This window comes from Rhinopithecus roxellana, chromosome 11, assembly GCF_007565055.1.
Source record: "Rhinopithecus roxellana isolate Shanxi Qingling chromosome 11, ASM756505v1, whole genome shotgun sequence".
In the NCBI taxonomy this organism is placed as follows: domain Eukaryota; kingdom Metazoa; phylum Chordata; class Mammalia; order Primates; family Cercopithecidae; genus Rhinopithecus; species Rhinopithecus roxellana.
Window position 1 is genome coordinate 3,706,773 of NC_044559.1, and position 19,643 is coordinate 3,726,415.

A 19,643-nucleotide genomic window follows, 5' to 3' on the forward strand; every position below is an offset into this window, starting at 1 on the left:
GAAGGAGAGAAAAGAAAGAAAAGAAAAAAGGAAGGAAGGAAATGGTAAGACATCCTATGTTAGTGAATTGGAAGACTAAATATCCTGACGATGGCAAAACTACCTAAGCAATCTACAGATGCAATGAAATCCTAATTAGAATTCTAATTGCCCTTTCTGCAGAAATAGAATAATACTCAAATTCATATGGCATCACAAAGGGCTCTGAAAAGCCAAAACAATATTGAAAAAGAATAAAGCTGGAGAATTCATACTTCTCCATTTCAAGTTACTACAAAGCTAAAGTGATCAAAATAATGTGGTACTAGTATAATATATGGTCAGGCACACAGGAAATATGTGAAACAGAACTGATAGTCCAGAAAAGAACCCATGTATCTATGACCATCTGTTTTTTGACAGGGGTGCCAAGACCATTCAATGGGGAAAGAATAGTCTCTAACAAATAGTGCTGGCACAACTAAATTGCTACATACAAAAGAATGAAGTTGGAATCTTACCTCATACCAGACAAAAAATTAACTCAAAATAGATCAAAGACCTACATGTGAGAGCTTAAACTATAAAACTCTTAGAAGAGAACGTTAGACTAAATCTTCATGACCATGGGTTTGACAACGGATTCTTATACATGATATCAAAAGCACAAGTGATGAAAGAAACAACTGTATTTCATTAAAATTGTAGCTTTTGTGCATTAAAGGAAATCATTAGCAAAGTGAACAGACACCCTACAGAATGGGAGAAAATATTTACAAATTATATACCTGATAAAGATTTCATATATGAAATACATAAAGAAATGCTACAACAACAAAAAGACAAACAACACAATTTAAAAATGAGCAAAGGGCTTAAATACACATTTCTCCAAAGAAGATACACAAATGGCCACAAGCACATGAAAAGTGCTCAACATTATTATTCGTTAGGGAGATGCAAAGTAAAATCACAAGAAACACCACTTCATACCCATTAGGATGGCTAGAATTTAAAAAGTCAGATAACAAGTACTGACAAGGATGTGAGGAAACTGGAACCCGCATACACCGCTAGTGGGAATGTAAAATAGTGCAGTTACTGTGCCGTTTGATGGTTCCTCAGAAAGTTAACTACAGAATTACCATATGACCCAGTACTTCCAGTCACAGGTATATCCCAAAGGACTGAAAACAGATATTCAAACAAATATTTGTGAGAGAATTTTCATAGCACTATGTATAATAGCTGAAAGGTAGAAATAACCCAAATGTCCATCAACGGATGAATGGATAAAACAAAATATGGTATATAGAATATTATTCAGTCATAAAAAGGAATGAACTATTGATACATGGTACAACATGGAGAAATCTTGAAAACATCACATAGTATTTCATATAAATGGAAACATAAAAGCAAATCTATAGGCACAGAAAGCAGACTGGTATCACGCCAGGGCAAAGACGTACAACTGCTTAAGAAACATGGGGATTTTTTGGGGGGTAATGAAAATATTTTAGAATTTAATATGGATGGTAGTTGTACAGCACTGTCAATGTACTAAAAATGCCCCTTTAGAATGGTTACTTTTGTTACATGAATTTCACCTCAGTGAGAAAACAAAGAGTACGATGATAGTTTTTTCTACTAACCCGATGAATAATTCCAGCAGAGTGAAGGTGCTTGATTCCACACAGCATCTGATAGAGAAGGTAGGACATTCTTTCATGATCTAGCTCCATCTGAATCACTTGGCAAAGATTTGCATCCATGAGCTCCATGACTATGTAACTTTATGAGTGAAAAAAAGAGAATAGCTAAAGTGTCTAGCAGCAATCTAAGAAAAATGTATTAACAAAATTTTAATTATTACACTTACACATCTTGAAATTCTTCTAGGGATTTCTGTGGTGTGAAAACATTCAAAAGGCCAATTATCTATAATAAAAGTTGAGAGAAAAATTAGAAACTACTTTCTAATATTTTAATTTGAGAACTACAAATTCGTGGGTTAAAAATCTACCATTGGTTTAAAATCTTTCTTTACATTCTAAGCTCAAGTAATTGCTTTTATTTTATATATTGCAACTTTATGGGCAGGAGTTGGAGTAGGGGATGGATAGGTGGAAGCACAGAGGATCTGTAACCCATTTATCTGTAATTCCATTTATGAACCGTCAATTATCAAGCACTTACATTATACAAACCTCTACATAATTTAACAGCAAGTCTTAAATCCCTTCTACCAGCTCTTTTCCAATTCAGTATCTCTATATAATCTCAGCCCTTTCCTCCTTTGGTTTTTCAGTTTTCTTCATTCCCAGTCTATTTCACTGGATCATCCATAAGCATATCCCTTCTTTCCCACTACTATGTTTAATCTATTTCTTTTCACTTTTTGCATGGACATCTCACAAATAAAATAACGTTGAATTCATTTTCATTCCTACCCAAACCCCTTACTTTTCCAGTGTGCCCTCTCTTTTACAAAAGGCTCAGGGTGATTTTTGACTCCTTTTTCAGTATATGCACCATAATAAATACTCATAGAATGCTGTCCATTCTACTGTCAATCTGACCTTCAATCTCTTTTTTCCATTCCCTGTGCTATAAACAGGTTGAAGACTTTAACATCTAGACTGTTTATGCTGTAATTCCTTCTAACACTAGTGTTACAGATTGAATGCCGCCCCCCACACACTCCACACAATTCATATGTCTAGCCTCCAATGTGATAGTATTTGGAAATGGGGCCTTTGGAAGGTACTAAGGGTTAGATTAGATCATGAGAGTGGGGCCCTCATAATGGAATTAGTGGCCTAAAACAAGGGAAGAGAAAGAGCAATTTTTCTCTCCCTCTCCTTGAGCACACACTGAAGAAAGGCAAGTGAGGACAAGGTGAAAAGTTGGCCACCTCCAAGTCAGGAAGCAGGCCCTCATCAAGAATCAAACTGGCCAGCAACTTGATCTTGAACTTCCCAGCCTACAGAATTGTGAGAAATAAATCTCTGTTGTTTAAGACACCCAGTGTACAGTATTTTGTCACAGTGGCCTGAGCTGATTAAGGGTCACTAACAATGGTTTTCTACAAATTCAGCTACCACTTACTGCCTACAATATGGTAAAAGAAAGACCTGATCATATTACTAACCTCCTCATAAATTTAAAGCCAACAAATAAATTCTGAAACTCCCTTGCAGTGTATTCAAAAGCCTCCATGATATGCCATCAACTCACTTCATCTCCTGCTAAGTCCTATATTAAACTTCATATTTTGGCTATGCTAGTTTCAAGAACGTCATTTTAAAAATGTTTTGATGCTTTTAAACATACTATTCCCTACGCTTGTCATTTATCTATTGAACTTAATTACCTTCCAGGTGAACCTCTTTTGTAGATTCTGACAACCCCTAGTTCTTGAAAGAGTTGACTATTCTACTTTGTCCCCAGTTATCTTCTAATGTTGTTAAGGTATTCAGCACACTGTAGTCTAGTCTCATTTTCACATCAGCTACATCCCTACCATAGAGAATTCTTATTAGAAAGAACCGTGTCTCAATCACTTTTATTGCCCTGTATATGGCAAGTTACATGACACACATATAAAAATGTTTGCTGACAATGATACTTAGGGAAGGGAATTTGTTTTTCAGGCATAAACTTTGTAAGGGCAGAGCTGATGTTTTTCTTCTAAACATTCAGCTTTACATAAGGTTTTTAAATATTTGTTCAGTGAATAAATTCGGAAAAACAATACACCAGAAAGGGTCAAACAAATTTAAGATAGGGAAATGATAATAAATGATAACAAGGAAGCATCTGACTGCTCTAAATAAGTTCAAGTTTACCAACCACATGCAATGCACAATAGGAGACTTGGACAAATAGTAAATCTAGTCTCATTAATATCTGGAAAGCCCTAGAGTAGAAGAGAGGTATTAAAGATTAAAGGCATACAGAGACAGAAAGAAGATTAGTGGTTGTTTAGAACTGAGAAGGATGGGAGGTAGGGGAATGACAGCTAAAGGATAAAAGATTTCTTTCTGAGGTGATAAACTATTCTAGAACTGACTGCAGTGATGGTCCTACATATCACTGAATACATACACTAAAAACCATTGAATGGTACACTTCAAATGGGTGAACTGCATGATGCAGAAATTATATTTCAATAAAGCTGTTATAAAAAAGATTCTAACAGATAGTTGTCCTATTTTTCAAAAAGGGAAATAAAGGAAATTATATCAGTTATAGACTGGACATCCAAGCAAAAGTCAATGATTGATTAGTGGTGGTATATAACTACTTCAAAAGAAGTAACAATTACCAGGAGCAGGTAAAAAGTTCATTGAGAAATACTATTTCCTTCCATGAATAAAAACAACAAAGAACAATAGCAATAAATCAGAAAAATGCAACTAGACACAGTATATGAAGAGTTCAAAACGGCATTTTAGAAAATGTTTCTAATAACATCCATGTGAATAAGATGATGAATTGGAAACAGCTGGATAACTGTGATAGACACATAATTTCTACAATATGCTCAAAAGTTGCTAATCAATTAATTCAGCTATTACAAAGACATCCTGAGCAAAACTGGGAAGTGGAGCCCACAAATGAAAAGGCAGAACGAGGAAGAAAAAAGCAATCACTAGTAGACCAGGAAGAGTAACCACATTTCACCTTTGAAATTTAATAGGGAGAAACAGGAAGTACTATACGTAATTCTCCATAACCAAAAGAAAAAAATATAATGACTGGGTGAGATGGGACCTGCAAGGCAGGCCTGTAACAAAGAAAGACAACGGGAATCAGATGGGGACATAATTTCTAAACAGGGTTTTAATGTCTACAGTTAAGAGATGACATGCCTCAGCTCCTCTCAGAAGATCTGATCAAACATGTAGTAGCGTGTGCTAGGTGGCTTAAATGCAGTACTGTGCGCTAGGTCACTTTCAAAGTGTGTTCAGAGATAAACAGCCAAGATTAAAAAAGAAACTCGAGATCATCTATGAAAACAATGAGAAAAACCAGGGATGCTTAGACCAATGAAGAGACAATCTGTACAGAGGATGAAATAGTTTAAAAGGCAAAACACTACAAAAACATCCATCCATTGGGGAGTGGAATAATTCAGTTACCATTTCCAGTTTTCCCGTATTTAGCTTTACACTCACTCACTGAACAAATATATTCTGAGTACCTACTCTTGTCCATACTCTTCTAGGTGCTGAGAGTACTGCCTGGATAAACCTCTGCCACCCCTGCTAGAAGCCTAATCATGTGAGACATGCTTAGTCATACTCCATGCAGTTGAAGGAACCACCTTTCTTTGTAGTCACCCAGGCTTGAGAGGTAGGAGTAACTGAACTCCTCCCCAAGGAAAAACTAAGGCAACACCACCATTGCCATGGAACTGTGTTCACAGGCCACAAGGGGCACGAGCAGCTCTATCCATTGGCAGGACGCCACCAGCAAAACTGTGACGAGCAACACATCAGGTTCCCACTTGGAACAAGAATGGCTACCACACCTTTTTCCCTATCATTATCTAACTTTAACCTTTGTCTCTGGACTTTTTCTATGCCATTCTTCCTCTCTGAAGGCTCCTTTCCTTCAACAATCCAATTTTTACCCCATCTTTAAGAGTCAGCCCAGGTCTACTCCTCCCCAAAGCCTTCCCAGCTCATTAAAGCTCACAGAAATTGTCCCTCTTTTTAGATCTCAATATATAGGCCACTATCATCATTTGACAAACGTCCACTGCTTTGTGATGTTTGATACTTAACCTTCTGTATGTCTGTTTTGTATTCAAAACACCATTGTAAGCTCCCGAAATAAGGGGCCTAATCCTGAACTTGCACAAATTTTTTTCCCTTGGTAATGAACCCAATAACTCCAATACAGAGGCTTGCATATATTTAGCTCTCAAAATGTGGTAAATTGTATTATCTGCAGTCAGGAAGTACTGCACTCATTGTATTATATGAACTCTTTTGGATAAACACTACGAAATGTCTTTAGTCAGATACCTTCGGTTTAGGACTGCCTAAAAGTGTCCCTTACACAATTCACTCCTAGTTTATTTCCTCAACTGAAGAAATCATTCCATTAGAACAACCACAAAAGTATGAATATGCTTAATGTAAGTTTAAAAAAGTATAACTGTTTATTCTCAAAATGAGTACAAGTTACGTATCTTTACAAAGCCTCCTCTTTGCAATCATTAGAAAATGGAATTAGATACATGTTAATACCCTCTACATATATTTTCAAAAACTTTCTGCTAAACCCACTATCCTCATCATAAAGTGACCAGTGAATACTGCCATCACTTAAAGAGGTGGGAGTGGGGTAGGGAGAAGTGATATAAATTTTATATTCAATATGATTAGAGTGTCAGAGTATAATGGGAACAATTTCATCTCTGTGCTAATGCTACAGTTTTCTGAAATGTCAGCCTGACAGAGACAAAAAGCAGAAGATGAGATCAAGCTGAATAAAATTCTTCTGAAATACTTCTTTTTAAAACTCCTTTTGTAAACTAAATGACAGGAAATCATATAATCTAAATTCTAGAAATCATTTTTTGATACAATTTAATAAAGTTGTGAAAAAAAATCACCCTGTAGAGAGAGAAAGACAGACAGAGAGAGAGAGATATCCCTTTTAAACAATGTTTTAATACAGAACAATTTAAAGTCCCTAATATTTAAAGTCTTTGATATTCACATATTCATGAATAAATCTTGATTTCATCTATACTTAGGAAACCAAAAATGTTCACTTACATTTTTGTGATTAACACATTTCATAAGAACTAGCTCTCTGTAGGCCCGCTTGGCATGAGTCTGATTCTGAAATGGTCGGCTTAGCTTCTTGATTGCAACATTTCTTTCAAGAATGGCATCATAAGCTGCGCTGTAATAAGAAATTCAAAAACACACAAAAAACTTAAAGCAAAAATCTGTAAACTGAATTCATGAAACAGTCATATAGATTTCTCACTTTCTCCAAAGACAAGTAACTGGATCGCTTCCCAGTCTATGACGCTCAACATGTGTCTTCTATATCTATCACAACATGTTTTTTTGGCAACTATTTCCTAAAATGCTAATGGATCCAAACAGACAGTGGACTATGACAACTGAGACCCTGCATGTTCATTGTGTTGCCTCAAAGATCCACCTAGTACATCGTGTAGTACACCTAGTACATCAATGTACAAATGCATAATAATTATTTAGCTCCACTAGATAGCCTAAAGCCTGAATGAATCCTTAACCTTGCACTTCCATGAAGGTAGGATAAAGAATGCATACGATGCTGGGTGCAGTGGCTCATGCCTGTAATCCTAGCACTTTGGGAGGTCAAGGTGGGTGGATCACGAGGTCAGGAGATCGAGACCATCCTGGCCAATACGGCGAAACTCCGTCTCTACTAAAAGACAAAAAAATTAGCTGGGCGTGATGGCACACACCTGTAGTCCCTGCTACTTGGAGGCTAAGGCAAGGGAATCACTTGAACCCGAGAGGCGGAGGTTGCAGTGAGCCAATATCACGCCACTGCACTCCAGCCTGGGCGACAGAGCAAGACTCCACCTCAAAAAAAAAAAAAAAAAAAATTATAATAATAATAAAATAGATAAATAAAGAAGACGAAGGTATATACAGAGGTTTGTATACAAAATATTATTTTATAATTTTTTGAAAAAGTAAAGCCCTTAAAAATGTGTTTTGAAGGAGAAACTAAAAATCAAGTTGTTTATAAATACGAATGCTAGATTTCAGGGCATGAGAAGCTGTTTTATAACTAGAAAACACATCATCATACCCATTACTCTTCATATCTTCCTCTATCCCATGACACTGACCATATAGCACCTTTCTCATATGACAGGTCAGAGACACTGAAGCACAAATAAGGTAAAGTATCTTTAAAGAACTTTACGATTGGAAGATCCTAAAAATTATTTGGATTCACCATTGCCTAATGTAGGGCCAGTGGTAAAGTAATTTGCCCAAGGTTAAGCCAGAAAGTTAAAAGCAAAGTTGAGACCAGAAGATCTAAGACATGAAGTCATGTTTTTCAAACTGGACCACTTAACATACTATAAAAGACTATTTCTGTTTATATGTATATAATATTTGGAAAGCCAGCTCACTGCTGATTAACAGTTTTCTTACCTGACTGAAAACTTGAATTTGTTTTGTAGCTATCTGATCATATCAAATGCCATGTAGCACTATATGTATTAAGAAACTGGTACTGCATAAATGGACACATCTATACATTCTATATATACAACTACTGCCTATATATACACACACACACACCAAAATATACATAAATATTATAATCCTTATTTGTGAAATGCCATATTTACAAACACATCTTACTCAAAACAAAACAAAAACTCAGTGGGGTCATGCAAAACTATTAGATGTTTTGACTATCTTCAAATAAAGCAGGTTTTATTTTTAACAATTAAATTCATTGCTATTAATTTATCCGCCAAATCAAAAGCATATTTCAAATTCTAAAAGTTCAAAAGGGTCTGAGTGCACTCCACTATCCTGTATCCAAAAAAATTAAATTTCTAATTGTTGATTCTTCAATGTACACAAATCAGAAGCACCTGAGGATACAAAGGCCACAATCTAGACCCAATTAATCTTACTATTTTTGGTTGGGGCACAAAATAATGCTTTAAAAAAAAGGTCTGTATTCAGTTGACTCAGCAACACACAAATGAGTTTTGAAATTTTTATGTTTAATATTTGTCTATTTCATAAACATCTCTTATAGAAATTATCACTTTCAGCAAAAATACGAAAATAGTTATTCCTTAGGCTAAGGGCTTAAGAGGGCCTAACAAGCAATTTTTTCTTAACTCTGATACAAAAACTTCAAAGTGCACCTATCTGAGGATAACTGAAGATACAGAAACATTTACATATATATATATATTTTTTTTTTTTTTTTGAGACGGAGTCTCGCTCTGTCTCCCAGGTTGGAGTGCAGTGGCCGGATCTCAGCTTACTGCAAGCTCCGCCTCCTGGGTTTTACGCCATTCTCCTGCCTCAGCCTCCTGAGTAGCTGGGACTATAGGCGCCCGTCACCTCGCCCGGCTAGTTTTTTGTATTTTTTTAGTAGAGACGGGGTTTCACTGTGTTAGCCAGGATGGTCTCAATCTCCAGACCTCGTGATCCGCCCGTCTCGGCCTCCCAAAGTGCTGGGATTACAGGCTTGAGCCACCGCGCCCGGCCGAAACATTAATATATTTTAAAATATTATTTATATATAATATATATATTATATAATCCTCACAATTCTGTAAATTAGGTAAGAAACAGGCTCAGCAGAGTAAATTTGCCAAAAGTCATAAAGCTAGTAAATTACAGAGCTAAAACCTGAACAGAACCAGACGCGGTGGCTCACGCCTGTAATCCCAGGACTTTGGAAGGCTGAGGTGGGCAGATCACGAGGTCAGGAGATCGAGACCACGGTGAAACCCCATCTCTACTAAAAATACAAAAAATTACCCGGGCATGGTGGCTGGCGCCTGTAGTCCCAGCTACTCAGGAAGCTGAGGCAGGAGAATGGTGTGAACCCAGGAGGCGGAGCTTGCAGTGAGCCTAGATCGCGCCACTGCATTCCAGCCAAGGCGACAGAGCAAGACTCCGTCTCCAAACAAACAAACAAAAAAAGGTAACAAAAATATAATCGTTCTTGAATGAGGTTTATAATTCCCCAAAACACTAGTTTATTATTATGCTAATTTAGTGATCTGCAATCAGTATCAGAACTATCCCAAAGAGTGATCTGCATTTCAGTTTATAAAGAATTATGCTGATATAGCCTAAGCCTTTTGCAGAAGTTAGCTAATAAATCAATTTTAAACATATGGATGAATTTTGAAACACATAAGTGAGATATTAGCTGACTTCATTCCCCAGTGTAGAATAAAATTTCTGAAATTCCAGGGCTTCATTATAGGATGAAAGTGATGGCTAAATGTAGCTTCTTATTAAACAGTTATCTAATGGGAATACACATGAAATTAACAAGCATGCCACTTATTCTTTCTTGATAGAGATATCTGTCTCCAATGGCTTATGACCAAGTATTTAATCATAGTTTATACTTAAAGATGGCAGTCTATAGTTATATATTATGAATAACACAGGTTATTATCCCAAATCTGAAAATATGAAATCTAAAATGCTCGAGAATCCAAATTTTGGGGGCATTGACATGACGCTGAAAGGAAATGTTTCACTGAAGCATTTCTGATTTGAATTTGGAATGCTCAACCAATGCAAATCTTCCAAAATCTGACACTTCTGGTCCTAAGCATTTCAGATTAGGGATACTCAATCGTTAATAATAATAATAAAGAAAAGACCATTGATCCCTGAAGCAAACAATTTACTGTGGAATAGTTTTCATTTAATTTTTAGTTTTAATTTTTCAAGGTAAGTTAAATATTTGCCAAGGTATCTAAATTACGAGAGGAGAAAACGTAGCAGTTAATGATTCTTTGCCTAATTTTTGGAAGTAAAAACTTACCATACTATTCCTTGCGCTCCTGAGCCTATAGGTTTTAAATTCTGATACCGTTTCAGGACTGTGAATGTAGAATCTCCAATCTCTACACTATAAAAATTGTTGTCACGCTTGCTTCTGCTCATGATGGCAAGCAATTAATTTAATGGTTTCATCCAAAAATTCACCAAGAAGCTGCAAGATGGAACAAAATGTGATGTTAACAAAATGAACTTGTTTTAATATTAAAATTTGAGTCCTTACTCTGTTAACTTACTGATAGTAACAGACTGCTAGATCATGAAAAGAGCTGCTTCATTAAAAAACACAAGAAAAAAATACTACAGAGCCTTGATCAGCATATGCCATATGAACGACTGATAGTTTTTTTTAAAAAGAAACATTAGGATAAATCATTCCTCCAATCTAGAAGTTACCAGCCTTAATACATTAGTAACTTACTACAAGACTAACAAAAGCAAATAATTAAAATTAAACACGTTTTTAACGTCACTCCACAGTTTAAAATAAAATTTAAAACCAGTCTTTCTCGTGTGCTTATTATAGAGAATAAAATCCTTAATTTTTATGAGAAATTTACAAACTTTCATTCAAAACTGGTTAACAGTCTCATTCAGTGCCAAGTGGAGAGAACAACAAATGGAAATAAGTTGACTAGCACATGTCACCCTTGCCTAAAACACAAAGGGTACCACAGTGCCTTCACTGTGACAGATCCTCTGACCTGCCAAGGCAACCTCCTGGTGTAACATACATACTAAGACTGTAATGGGTGAAAGGATGAGAAGCAAAACAGCAACGAGAGAGAGAAGTAGTCAGCATATTGGGATACAAAACAAAACAATACTATTCTATCCTGCTTGAAGCATTAAAAGTACAATTCAACTTCTAACTACCATTCCTTTACTACTTGTAGGATTAAAAATCAAGACAGTCTTTTTCTACCCATGTGAATACTGGTTATTAGCAAACTTATTATCCATCCTTACTAGACAAAAGATACTATTCCAAAATGTATGCAAAGCAGCTTTAACCTACTCCTCGCCTCCTCAATAAGTCATGAAACCAATTAGGTCTAAAGTTACTGTTTTTTGTGGTTTTAAGATAATGCTAACTCCCCAAAAATCCTAATATGACTACAATACAAAGAATTAATTCAGCAAATATTAATTGCCTGCTAGGCACTCTGCATGTCCTGGGGCCAGATCACAAACTAGGTAAGAAGGTGAGCCACTGGAGGGTGGAGACCATGAGAATGCCTTGACCTAATCCTTGGCTGCGACATGTAGATTGTACTGCAGGAGAAAGGGGGAGCAAGAGTGGAATATGAACATCTGAGAGACTATTACAATGACTCAGATGAAAGAGAAACAATGAAGAGTCTTAGGCCTAAAGGAGTTCAAAATAAACAAAAATTAAACAGGCAACTCCAAACTATGTAAGCTGTAAAATCCGAGGACAAATAAACTAGAAACAAATGAGGAATTGACTTGGACACATTGTAAAAGGTCCAGAGAAACATTTCCAAAATCACTAACTGGAGGAGTCATGTAGTGCTCCAGAGAAGACTGAAATGACAAGACTCATAAATTCTTCCTAAGTGGACAACCCATAATAAAGAAAGGAGCTTTGGTAATGATTTAAACACTGAGCTATGTTCACAGAATGCTCACATACAGGGATTGTTCATCCTAATCATTTTCCTACTATAACCTGAATTCCCTCTTACCTACTAGAGTAGTGAAATAAGGAAGAAGAGAAATGGGAGGAGTGGAAGAGGAGTGTTGGCTGTCAGGCCCTTTATTAATTATTCTACACATTTATCCTGGAAACTGGGTCAGCTGGGGGCATGGAGACACTAATAGTGATCTCTGATAATCTGCAAATATGAGCAGAGGCTGAGCACAAACTTGATGGTGTTTTCACCTTCTGGAACGTTAAACCTTCCACCTAAGCATTCGAACTACCTGCAGATTAGGATTCCTAACCTTACTTGGAGGAGTCATACGTCTCTCTCAAAAAGATTAAGATAATCAGGAGACAAAGGGGTACTCTGTGGTGCTTCACAGGAGTTGACATATTGTTATCACAGTAGTTAAAAAAAACACTGTGTTTCAGAGTTTCTCCACTGGCTGGGAAAAAAAGAAAAAGCTTGAGTAGATCCAGGAACATGCATGCAGCACGACCATTTACTTTTTTGCTAAGAGTAACAGCAAGAAAAAGCTCCTTTCTGTTCTCAGAACAGGGTGGCCTGGCCACAGGAGTGGGATTCACGGTGACAAGAAGTCTGAACAAAGGCTATGGCAGGCAGATAAGCACGGATAGTCACAACTCCCCAGGAGCAGGGCAGACGCAGGCAGACAGGTTCCAAGGTTAAGCAGGCAGCCCCAGCTAGCAGTACCCTTGGCAAAAGCCACAGCTGCCACTTACAAGAACAGAAGACGGAGAACTCTCTACTCACTTATACTCAGTCATGCAATATTCAAACCTGATTTAAGCACCATGCTATGTACTGTTAACAAGATGGTAATCAGCATCTGGTTCCTCACAGTGCTGCAACTAGGACAGAAAAAGAGACCTTAAGCTGATGGCTACCTGCCTGACTGAAACTACAGCTGTGGTAAGGACAATGAAGGAAAGCGGCAGGATATCAAAGAAGCTTGTGCCAGTCTGGGCTCAGGAACAGATACTCCTGACAACATGACGTTTAAGCAAGATCTGAACACCGAAGATGAGTCAACCAGACAGCGAGAGGAGAGAGCTTTCTAGGCAGAAAAAACAAAACACATGCAAAGGACCTATAAAAATTGTACCAACTGTACAATTTGATGAGTTTTGATTAACATATACAATTACATAACCACCATCAAGAAAATCATGATATAGAACATTTCCATTACCTCAATATATTCCCTATATGGTCAGTCTCCACTCTCTACCCCCTTCCCCCCAACTCCTAGCAATCACTGGATTGGTTATTGTGCCTTTTCTAGATCTTCATATAAATGAAATCACACAGCATGTAATTTTTGTTTGGCTTCTTTCATTTGCTCTAATGATTTAGAGATTCATCCATGCTGGAGTTCTTTTACTAGGAAATAAACTTCATTGTGTGGATGTACCACTTGGACATTTCAACTGTTTACAGTTTTGGAGTTATTATAAATGACGCCAGTATGAATTTCACAATTTTTCTTCATTCATCTTGGGTTAATTATCTAGGAGTGGAATTGCTGAGCCCTATGTTTTTAAGAAATTGTCACACTGTCTTCCAAAGAAGCCATATCATTTTTCATTTGCACCAGCAAGATGTGAGAGTTCCAGTTGCTCCACATTCTTCGGATTGCCATTTAATTTTATCTATACTAGTGGGTGTACAGTGGTATTTCATGGTGGTTCACATTTGCATTTTCTAATAACTAATGAAGCTGAGCACCTTTTCATGGGCTTATATGCCATTTGTGTAATTATTTTTGGTGAAATAGCTATTTAGTTCTTTTCCCTATTATAAAAATATGGCTGTCTTCTTAAGAGTTTTAAGACTTATTTATACATTGTAGATACACATCCTTTGTCAGATGTTTTGCAACTGTTTTTTCCCAGTCTGTGGCTTGCCTTTCCATTTTCTTAACAGTGTCTTTTTATTTTGAAATAATTTTAGACTCACACAGAAGTTACAAAAATATTACAGTTTCTGGGTATCTTTCACCCAGCAACAACATTAGTACAACTATCAAAATGAGGAAACTAACACTGGTATAATACTATTAACCAAACTAGAAATTTTCCTCAGATTTTACCAGTTTTTACATGCCCTATGTGTGTATAGTTCTACATAAAATTATCACATACTTTATATTAGTATAACCTCCACTACAATCAGAATATTGAACCATTCCAGCCTGGTACAGTGGCTCACTCCTGTAATCCTAGCACTTTGGGAGACTGAGGAGGGCAGATCACATGAGGTCAGGAGTTCAAGACCAGCCTGGCCAACATGGTGAAACCGTGTCTCTACTAAAAACACAAAAATTAGCCAGGTGTGGTGGCACATGCCTGTAGTTCCAGCTACTTGGGAGGCTGAGGCAGGAGAATCGCTTGAGCCCTGGAGACGAAGGTTGCAGTGAGCCGAGATTGTACCATTACACTCCAGCCTGGGTGACAGAATGAGACTCTGTCTCAAAAAAAGAAAAAGAGAACACTGAATGATTCCATCACCTCAAAGAAACATCTTCATGCCATCCCTTTATAATCATAGACTCCTCCCAACTTTACCTGTGGCAACTACTAATCTGTTCTTTGTCACTATAATTTTTTCATTTAAAAAGTGTTATAGGTTGGTAGTAGCGGCTCCTATCTGTAATCCTGGCACTTTGGAAGGCCAAGGCAGAAGGACTGCTTGAGCCCAGGAGTTCAAGATCAGACTAGGCAACATAGAGAGACCCCCATCTCTACAAAAAATGTAAAAAAAAAAAAAAAAAAAAAAAAATCTGCCAGGGTAGTAGTGCACACCTATAGTCCTAGCTATTTGGGAGGTTGAGGCAGAAGGATCACTTCAGTCCAGGAGCCAGAGGCTGCAGTGAGCTATGATAGCACCACTGCATGCTATCCTGGGCAACGGAGTGAGACTGTCTCCAAAAAAAAAAAAAAGTTATACAAACTAAACTCACCATAAGTAATCTATTAAATCTTTTGAAACTGGCTTTTTTCCACTTATTATAATGCCCTTGAGATTCTCTAAGGTGTTGGTATATCAATAGCTTGTTCTTTTTCTTACTGAGTATTATTCATTGTATGAAATGGATGACAATTTATCTATTCATCTCTTGATGGCTATGACAAAGCTGTTAAAAGGCTTTATGTATACATTTTGTGTGAATATAAGTTTTCAATTCTTTAGGGTAAATATCAAGGAGTAAGATATGGTAATTCCATGTTTAATTTTACAAGACACCGGCAAACTGTTTTCCAGAATGCTGTATCATTTTGCACTTCCACCAGCAATGTGTGAAAGATCTAGTTCCTCCACATTCTTACTAACTCTTGGTTTTGCCAGTACTTTTTATTTTAGCCATTCTAGTAGGTGTGTCATATCTCATCATGGCTTTAAATTCACATTTTCCTAGTAGCTAATCATGTTGAGCATCTATTTCATGTGCTTCTTTGTCATCTGTACATGCTCTTTGGTAAAGTGTCTGTTCAGTCTTTTACTCATTTTCTAATTGGATTGTCTTATTCCTACTGTTGAGTTTAGAGACTTTTAAAATATGTTCTGGATACACATTCTTTATCAGCCATGTGATTTCCAAATATTTTCTTCCAGTCTGTGGCTTGTCTTTTTATGCTCTTAACAGTGTCTTTCACAGAGTAAAAGTTTTTAATTTTGATGAAGCCCAAGTTATTATTTTTTTTCTCCTTTATGGATTCTGGTTTTGGTGCAAGAAATTTTTATCTGGCCCTAGATCAAAAAGATTTTCGCCTTCATTTTCTTATAAAAGTTTTATAGTTCACACTTTACATTTAGATTTATGATAACTGTTGTATAAGAGTTTTACGTCAAAGTTTATTTCTTTGGTTATCTAATTATTCTAATACTATTTGTTGCAAAAAGCATCATTTCTCCCCAATTAATTGCTTTTGCATCTTTGTCAAACTTCAGTTGGCTCTACTTGTACAGGTCTATTTCTGGACTTTTAATTCTGTTTCACTGATCTATCTTTTGATCAATACCACAGTGTCTTGAGTATAATGCTATATGTTAAGTCTTAGAATCAAGTAGTGTGATTTTTTTTCAGCTCTATTCTTCTTACTCAAAATTGTTTCCAGTTACTTCATAATTCTATATACATTTTAGAATAAATCTGTCCATGTCTACAAAAAATAATGCTAAGATTTTGATGGGAACTGTGTTAACAGTGACTTTTGAAGATCAAAAGTTTTTAACTTGGATGATGTACAACCGATTTATTTTTTCTTTTACAGTTTGGTTCTGTATGTCTAAGAAATCATTGCCCACTTAAAGGTTAAGATTCATTGTTTTGCATACAGATGTCCAATTGTCCAAAAACCATTTGTTAAAAAGATTACCAGTTTCCTCCACTGAATTGCCTTGGCATTTTTGCTGAAAATCAGATAAACATTTTTGTGTGCGGGCCTATTTCTGAACTATTTTCTATACCATTAATAATGTTTATCCTTAGGCCACTAACACACTGTCTTGAGTAATGTAGCTTTCCAGTAAGTGTGAAAATCAGGCAATTTAAGTCATTAAAGTTTGTTCTTTTTAAAAATTGTCAGCTATTCTAGGTCCTTTGCATTTTTATATAAATATCAGAATTAAGCTTGTCAGTCTTTACAAAAAAGGCCTGCAAAGATATGGGCTGGAATTGCATTTATGGTATACATCAATTTGGGGAGAAATGGCATTATAGCAATTTTTGAGTTGTTTTGATTCATGGACATGATCCTTGTTTCCATAGGCCTGTATAATTTCTAACATACAGGCTTTACATAATTTTGTTTAACTTCTCCATAGCATTAAGATTTTGAATGCTAATATTTTTATTTTAATTTGTTTTTATTTAAATTTCCAATTACTCATTGCTAGTATGTAGAAATGCAATTAATTTTTGTATAATGACTTTGTAATAGGCTTACTTATTAGTCTTAGTAGGCTTTTTTTGTGTATTGGGATTTTCTATATACACAAGCAATTTTATTTCTTCATTTCCAATTTGAATGCCTTTGAATTCTTTTTCTTGCTCCACTGCCCTAACTATAATTTCCATACAATGCTGAATAGAAGTGGTGCCTGTTCATGATCTTAGAGAGAAAGGATTCAGTCTTTCATCACTAAGCATGATATATATATTACAGGATTTTACTAGTTGTCCTTTAACAGACAGGTTGAGAAAGTTCCCTTTAAATCCTAGTTTGAGAGTTTTTATCATTAATGGGTACTAATTCTGTTAAATGACTTTTCTGAATATACTGAAATAATCATATAGTTTTTCTTTCTTAGCTGGTTCCTATGGCGAATTACACTGATTGATTTTCAAATGTTAAACCACCCCTGCATTCATGGAATGAATCCCGTTTGGTCATAAAATACTATCCTTTTTATATATTGATTCAGCTGGCTAAAATTTCATTGAAGATTTTTCCATCTATTTTTATAAGGAATACTGGACTGTAGAGTTCTTTCATATTAGAGTAATGCTGACATAAAATGAGTTAAGAAGTGTTCCCTCTTATTTTCGGAAAGAGTGTATGGAACTGATACTCATCTTTAAATGTTTCATAGACCATCTCAGTGAAGTCTTCTATGATGAGTTGTTTTCTTTTTGAGGGAATGTTTTAATTATAAATCTACATTCTTTTTAAATATAGGGCTGTTTGGCAACTATTTCTTCTTAAACAGGCTTTGGTAGTTTGTGTTTTTCAAGGAAATTGCTCATTTAATAATTTAAGTTATCCAATTTAATGTCTACAGAATCTATACTCATCTCTCCTCTTTCATTCATATTAATCTCATTTGTGTCTTCTCTTTTTTCTAATCAGTCTGGCTAGAATTTTATCACTATTAGTGATCTTTTCAAAAAACAAGATTTTAATTTCTCTTACTTTTCTCTAATGTTTTACACTTTCATATTTCAATGCTTCATTTCCTTCTCATTGCTTGTTTTGGAGCTATTCTTTCTTCTAGTTTCTTAAAATGCAATTTTAAAGTACTGAGTTGAGAACTGCTTTTTATAAGGATTTAAGCCTTCATCCAACAACTTCACAACCATATTCAATAACGGTAAAAGCAGACACTTAAAAAAACTTACTTTACGTGAGGTCCTGTTTCAAGTGCTTTGTAAGTACTATTTTAATACTGAAAACAACCCTAGAAGGATTTTCTATTTGTTTACAGCTAGAGGGTAAATCTAGTCCGTGGTATTACATCCCATATTCACATTTTGTCTGATGTTTCCTTATGTTAAGAAAGGAACTACAGTTTTTCCATCTTACAGATTATGAAACTGAATCTTAGAATGATTAATTGCCTATGGTTACAATGTGAGGGGTAGAGAATTTGAGTCCTCCGAAAATATATTAGTCCAAAAAACAAAAAAAATACCTTGAAGATAAAGAGAACATGAAGAAAGAGAAGTTTTAAGTCTTAAACCTGTTGAGTCTGAGAAAACTTTAAGACATTCAAATGGAAAAATCAATTTGGTATCTAGATATAGAACTGGACCTCAGATGAGTAGTCTGGGTGAAAGATAAATGTAGGAGTTGTCATTGTTACTGAAGCAATGAGAGACAAGTTATTCAAGAGTAGTGGTTAAGTAAAAAGAGACCTAAGATTCAGCTTTATAACAACCGCATTTAATGAGCAATTGGAGAAAGATAAGATGACAAGGAAGCCACAGAAGATGTAGCCAGAGACCTAGACAGAAAACAAGGAGAACACACTGGAGAAGCCAAAGGAAGAGAGTGTTTTGAAGAACAAAATGGTTAACAGCACTGATTGTTACAGAGGTGTCAAATAAGCCATCTGAGTAGAGCCAACGCAGTAGAAGCTAGATTAAAATGAGCTGATGTGTAACTGGGAAATGTATAAGGACACTGGATACAGCTACTTCTTTAGAGAAGTTTAGCAAAGAAGACCAAAGATGAAATAGATAAAGAAGAGTAAATAGTCAAGGGAGGATAATCAGATTATACATTATGTGTGATATAGCATAGTATAACACATAACATAGAGACAACCTGAACATGTTTATATGCTAATGAAAAGGATCCAATAAAGAGAGTAAGAGTGAGAATGGGGGAGTAAGAAAGAAAATAGGTTTCTCAGATAGCATGTTATTTCTAAAAAGGAAGAAAAGAATGGGATCCAGAGCACATATGTGGCCATATGGATGGAGATATTAGTATGTCACTGCCATAAAAAAGTACCATCAAGAGACTGAGACAGAAAGTGCAATTTCCAAGTGTGATATTATATATCTATTACATATTAGATAACAATAACTATATATAATTCTATGTATTGTATATATAGAGAACATATATATAATAGGTTTTCATCCACAGCTCCT

General features: G+C 35.8%; 1 protein-coding gene across 15 annotated transcripts in view; it reads right to left on the reverse strand.

The window, feature by feature from the left end:
• MAPK8 (mitogen-activated protein kinase 8) overlaps positions 1-19,643 on the reverse strand; it is a 130,590-nt gene that overhangs the window by 27,090 nt on the left and 83,857 nt on the right. For all 15 annotated transcript variants that reach the window (XM_030940779.1, XM_030940783.1, XM_030940791.1 and 12 more), the window contains 4 exons: positions 10,558-10,728; positions 6,777-6,906; positions 1,862-1,920; positions 1,635-1,773 (listed from right to left, as the gene is read on the reverse strand). In XM_030940779.1, the coding sequence (XP_030796639.1) occupies positions 1,635-1,773; positions 1,862-1,920; positions 6,777-6,906; positions 10,558-10,679 (450 nt within the window). In that variant the 5' untranslated portion in view covers positions 10,680-10,728. The remainder of the gene's footprint in view (positions 1-1,634; positions 1,774-1,861; positions 1,921-6,776; positions 6,907-10,557; positions 10,729-19,643) is intronic.